We start from the raw sequence: 1,503 nt of genomic DNA on the forward strand, positions 1-1,503 counted from the left end.
CCCCACGCCCCGCCACGCCCCGCCACGCCCCGCCACGCCCCGCCACGCCCCGCCCGCGCCGTCCAACCCCGGCTGCAGCGGTTGCGCGCCCACACGGTTTCCTTTGGCTTCCAGGATCCCACTGCATGCAGTACCACTGTATATGGTGGAGGGCGCAGACACCAAGCACACATTGACAAGAAACAGACAAGGGCGACATGGAACCGACACTGGTAAAACAAGTGTTTGATGTTGCACGTCAATTGGTGTTTTAGTTCAAGTGTGAATTTTCTCGACAACATTGCGTGGTGTCTAACTCGGTTAAACGTCAATTGGTGTTTGAACTTTCGACATTTCCGAAAAGTAGAGCAGTTGCTCACCATATATGGTTCCTATTGATAGGAAGGAAAAATTTATGATCTCCTTAGATTTTACAGAGTACATTTCACTCGCCAGAAAGGACAACAAAATCGAAGCTAGGAGCTCCACCGACTGACAGCAAATTGTGATATCGTTGCGATAAGATTACCGATCAGTCGAAAACCTCGATCGAAACTCTCATCATACTGTCAGAAGTGTCCCGTACTTGATGTTGATTACCCCTTTCCGTTTCTGCCGACAGACCTGGACGTGATCGAGTACGTGAGCGAGGACGGCGTCATGGCCCGCGCCCTGGTCGGCAGCCTGCGGACCCTGGTGGCGGCGGGCGCCCCGGACCCCCCGGTGGCGCGGGCCAGCACCGCCAAGGGGAGCAAGAAGAAGGTGGCGTCGTGGACGCCGGGGAACGAGGTGCCTCTGCCCGAGTTCCCGCCGCCCTCCATCGAGACCATCCGCGCGCACTTCGCCACCCCCAACGGCACCGTCATCGTGGCCCAGACGGCCGCCACCGCTACGCTGCCGTGCGTCGTCAGGAAGCCCAACCTCGGCGCGGTAGGTCATCTCCTTCTATATAAGTGCCACCATTAGCTAAATGTTAGCTGCATTGTTAAATTGTAGCAGCATGGCTTATTTTAGCTTCATAGTTACATTTTTGCTGAATTGCCATGGCTAAATAATTGATTCTCGCGTGTTTACCTTAGTGATTTCGCTGCACCGCTAATTTATCCGTGTCGACTTAAATGGGGAACTTCTGGAGGGTCCTCCCAAATTATTTTATAATTTTTAAAAATATGTTTTAATTATACTTTTTTGAAAATTATAAAATATTGTAAAATATTGCAAAATATTCAAAGCAGGTGTTTGGAGGGCCGGAGCAATTTTCCGTACGGGTACCGACGCCACACGCGGCTGTTCCAAAGCTTACCGCGCCTCAAGGGAAAAATTTGAAATCCCAGATGGTGGTTCTTGCAACTTGTAGTTGCACACTTGCAAGTATTTCAGTTCCACACTAAAAAGTGTTGAGCAGTTAAACCGAATTGAACACTTAGTTTATCAATTTATTGCCTTATGTCTTTCCTTTTTCGTGGTAGAGCAGCTCAACGTCAAACAACCTGTTTCTGCCAGCCTGGTTGGAAAGGGACCGGG

At 50.6% G+C, this 1,503-nt stretch overlaps 1 protein-coding gene across 1 annotated transcript in view; it reads left to right on the forward strand.

Annotated features, from left to right (window-relative positions):
• The window catches only part of LOC113214235 (uncharacterized), a 201,969-nt gene that overhangs the window by 154,712 nt on the left and 45,754 nt on the right, over positions 1-1,503 (forward strand). Inside the window, exon 3 of the mRNA XM_052268694.1 lies at positions 602-909. Coding sequence (XP_052124654.1) covers positions 602-909 — 308 coding nt within the window. The remainder of the gene's footprint in view (positions 1-601; positions 910-1,503) is intronic.

Source organism: Frankliniella occidentalis, unplaced genomic scaffold, assembly GCF_000697945.3.
Source record: "Frankliniella occidentalis isolate FOCC.00 unplaced genomic scaffold, Focc_3.1 Scaffold74, whole genome shotgun sequence".
NCBI classification, from domain to species: Eukaryota; Metazoa; Arthropoda; class Insecta; order Thysanoptera; family Thripidae; genus Frankliniella; species Frankliniella occidentalis.